The following is a 3,994-nucleotide window of genomic DNA, read 5'->3' as shown; positions in this document are numbered from 1 at the left end:
TATATATATATATATAAAACCTCTACATTGTCATACCACCATTTCAGCTTCAAATCACTGTGCATGTGGCCACACGAGGTTGATCAAATTGGAGGTAGCTGTTGAACTTAGAGGACCGAAAACCGCCCCTCCTTTTGTTATCCATAGTTTCATTCTGGTCAGATGGGACTTTTGAGTGGACTCTTTACGTCGTACGATGGAGCATGTAGAGAGTGAGGGGTCTCATCCTCTCTTGCTCAGTATAGAATTCAGCCGTTGCTTTAAGAGGGGGGCCACATGCACCATGGAACGAAGGAAACTTTAGATGTTTCAACGGGCAATTCTTGGCTGCCAAAATTTGATGTGCACTGGTTTAATCGGAGGTACCAAATTTGCACGAGCTGCCTTGTACTCCACCTAGTTGTGGAATGGGGTATGGAGGCTCAATCGTGGTGCCAAAAAGCCCCCTCCATTTACCAACCATACTGTTGATGGGACGATCGGGTGGACTCCAAAGCTGCCCATGATGAAATTTGAATATGTATCGTCCTCCCTTGGCGTTTTTGCTTGTGTGAGAGCTGCTCCTCAACCAGTGAAGGCCAGAAGGTGTTCTCATGCACAACTCGGCGAGTAGCTACAGGAGTTGTCACGTATGTGGACAGAATCCCATAGATTGGATTTCAGAGGATTTTGGATGGGGCAACCGATTTTCGATCTTTGCAGGGTGGCATGCGAGTGCCCCCTAATCCATCTTTGTTTTCTCCTTGTACGATTAGAGCGACCCATCTTTGCTCCGTGTACAACTACTCCGAGAGCATATGGACAAGCAAGGCCTCCAACGATCGGAGATATGTGCGTTTGAAGGTGGCACCTCTAAGGGTTAGTGCACACGAACAAGAGAGTGTGCCAGTGGTTCCATAGCGCCGTGCTCTAGAGTGTAAGGTGATAGGGTCATCATTGCAGCTGCTAGTGAAAAACATACAGTTGTGCCCACTGCCGTGCACAGCCTTTAAATACTGTAAAATATGAGAATGGAGTCCTTGCTGACACTTTGCTGACACTTTTATTTACCCCTTACCCGAGTCTTTAAGCAGACGTACACACTGCATGTTGAGTCAAGTGGCGTAAGGCATCATGCACACAGTGTTAGTCGTTGGCTTGCGCCTCAGATCATAGGCCTGGGAAATTGCTTCTTCTGTCTTCGGCTGGCCAGGCGAGGCGACCGTTTCGTCGTAAGAAGAAAACTCGAGCCTGAACTCTGGAGTGTGCGACTGGGATCACGAGATTGTCACGGATCAATGTTCCTCCTTCCCCCTGAGTGAGAGAGAGAGAGAGAGAGCGAGAGAGAGAGCGTGAGCATGATTGCCAAGTTGGTACAATGAGGGGGCGCGGGAGAGAGAGAGCGCGCGCGCGCGCGCGCGGAGTATCTCGAGGATCCTAGGGAATGCAATGCGGGGAGAGAAAGCGCGCGCGGAGTTACTCGAGGATGCTCGAAGGGAACTCTCGAGTCTCTATAATGCAATGCGCTGAGGGGTCGCTCAGCTGGGCATGAATAATGATCAGAATCGGTGCAGATCCAGGTAGGAAGTTGGGAGGATGTACTCTGCAGACTGTGATCAGAGGTGCGGAAATACCAGAGAGCGTTTGTGAACAAGCGAGAGCGTGAGAGAGAGAGAGAGAGAGAGGGGAGCACATTGCTCAGGAGTCGGGGGCGAGTCCCATCTTTCACCATCATGCCTCCTCGTCAGGGGCTCACTTAGTACTCCACCCCATTCTACGCGCACTACCTTGATTTTCGCTCCATCTCCCTCTTCAATGAGTTTCCCTGATTTCTTCGATGCTAGTTTGAACTTTGGAAGCCATCCTGCTCAGTTCAGTACCTCCAGAGCTGCTTCCATGTTAGATACTGCTATTCTTTGATTGCAAGCAGGTTGGTCCAAGAGGAAATCCGATACGAAGCCCAGGCCGCTCGGAAGAACACGACAAAGCATGCCTGTCGCGAGGGAGATGGCCATCCGAATCCGAGACATCCTCACTCTCGTGAAGAGCCATCCCTTCGCATCTTGCTTCCTCCTCCTGTTTTTCACGCCTCCCCTCTTCCCTGTCGTGGTGTTCTTCTCACCTCTTATCGTTTCGACCGCCCTGTGCGTGCTTGCCCTTGTTAGCATCGGTGCACACTTTGGTGTATCTGGTGGCGAAGTGGAGAAAGACTCTAAAGGCGGAAGAGGAGAAGCGAGTGCAAGCTACGAAACCGCGTCCAGCGAAGTCACAGTGTCTAAAGCAGAGGTAACGCTGTTGGAATGGATAAGGGGATACGATGGGTCAATGCACGTCTTTGTGGAGAAGCACGTAAGCGAGGACCTTGAGCAATCCGAACGGTTTTCCGTGGAAGAGGCAGACAACGCCATCAACGGATTGACGAACGATGAGTCAAGAGAAAGAGAGAGCAAGGCGGTTGATACTCGCTGCATTTCGACTTCAGATCAAACTGACCACAGGGAAGTTGAACAGAATGTGGGCGAACAAGAAGAAGAAAAGGGCAGCAGCCTGCGTTTTACATTTTTTCAGAAAGAAGGTCTGGTCATGCACCCAGCAGGACATGAGGATGCTGCAGTTGAAATCGCAAATACTAATGAGAACAAGTTCGCTTGACAGCCGATGCCTTGTCGATATCATCCGAAGAATGTTGAAGGTGCCGAAGCAGACACGTGAAAGAAGAAAACGAACAGTTCATCCAGTGAACGAAAACATGGGGGAAGCTTGAGGAAGGAGAACACCACAAATTTTGGAGGGTTCAGCCACAAAGGCCAAGTTTTGTTGAAGCTAGGCAAATTTTGTCTTACCCTTGTATAGCTTGCCATCTACCCTTTGTGCAAAACTAAACTTTTAGTACCCTCGCCCTCAGGTTTGTATGTATAGAACATATAACCTGTATTTCTGTATATTTAGGCTAGTTTCAGCGTGCTCTTTTATCTCCAACATTATTTGAATCATTTGAAACACTTCTGCATCGAATCCGGTCGGAACATCTGTCTGCAGAATTCATAATTTTACAGAGTAGCGTCTCTTTAGTCGCATGCCTGCTATGTTTAAATCGAAACACCTCTGTTGCCTATGAATAGTGAGAGTGATGTAAAGTCAGTTAGAATAAGTAGAATCCCCTCATCTCACTTAATGGTATCCAGCAAGATTCCGTTTTGTAGAATGGGAGATGCTAAGTCGTACTCGTGAAAGCTTACCAGTGTTCAGATAGAACCTATCACTTTCTGAACTTGCAGGATTTCTTAGAAGTTTTGTGGAACTTCAGGAATTTTGTAAAACTGTAAAATTTTGCAAGGTTTGAATATCGCAAAAAATGTGAATTTCAAGTATATTTGAAAATTTGAAGAGGCATAGTGTGAACAAACACTGGGAGTTTACCGAATACAAGCGTACAGATCTGCTTGCTACGGTATATGGGTACCCTGGACGCTAAGGGCAAAATGTTCATGTTTTTTATCGCATTTTTGAAAGTCAAGGGGCATGGCTTCTAGCATGAGTTTGATTACATCGTTAGAGGTGTCCATCCTACTTTAGCTTGTTCACTAGTGGGGCTTCTTGGAAGATGGGTATACTCTCTTATTTTCGAGGTTCTTAATGGGGGTATCACTCTCCTATTTTTGAGCTTCTTAATGGCCGGCAAGGGCCGCCCCCTCTCTCTCTCTCTCTCTCTCTCTCTCTCTCTCTCTTGTGCTCGTGCACACAACTTGTTCATTGGTGGGGCTTCTTGATAGATGGGTATACTCTTATTTTCGAGGTTCTTAATGGGGGTATCGATCCTATTTTTGAGCTTCTTAATGGCTGGTAAGGCCCCCCCTCTCTATCTATCTCTCGCACGCTCGTGCGCACACATATGCCATTAGTTGCTGTTGGCAAAGCAATAATTGCCAACAGCTACAAGTACCAACAACCTTGTGCATCCGCAGCATCCATAAAGGTCCGAGGTTGGTGGAGGCTAAATCTCCACCGTCTCATC

The 3,994-nt window shown here is 47.6% G+C and overlaps 1 protein-coding gene across 1 annotated transcript; it reads left to right on the top strand.

The window, feature by feature from the left end:
* The first annotated feature begins 1,167 nt into the window (after window positions 1-1,167).
* Window positions 1,168-2,953, top strand: LOC147892443 (uncharacterized). Its single transcript, XM_087387740.1, has one exon. It carries the CDS (start codon window positions 1,969-1,971, stop codon window positions 2,629-2,631), a length of 663 nt encoding a protein of 220 aa, XP_087243866.1. The 5' UTR covers window positions 1,168-1,968; the 3' UTR covers window positions 2,632-2,953.
* Window positions 2,954-3,994: the final 1,041 nt, after the last annotated feature.

This window comes from Dipteris shenzhenensis, chromosome 16, assembly GCF_047967505.1.
Source record: "Dipteris shenzhenensis isolate YYH24624 ecotype China chromosome 16, Dip_SZ_1.0, whole genome shotgun sequence".
In the NCBI taxonomy this organism is placed as follows: domain Eukaryota; kingdom Viridiplantae; phylum Streptophyta; class Polypodiopsida; order Gleicheniales; family Dipteridaceae; genus Dipteris; species Dipteris shenzhenensis.
The sequence above is the reverse complement of the archived record's forward strand: the minus strand, read 5'-3'. Positions and strand labels throughout refer to the sequence as shown.

What these genes read in the sequence shown, in the direction of transcription:
- LOC147892443 (XM_087387740.1), top strand. Translation starts at nt 1,969, where the DNA reads ATGCCTGTCGCGAGGGAGATGGCCATCCGAATCCGAGACATCCTCACT.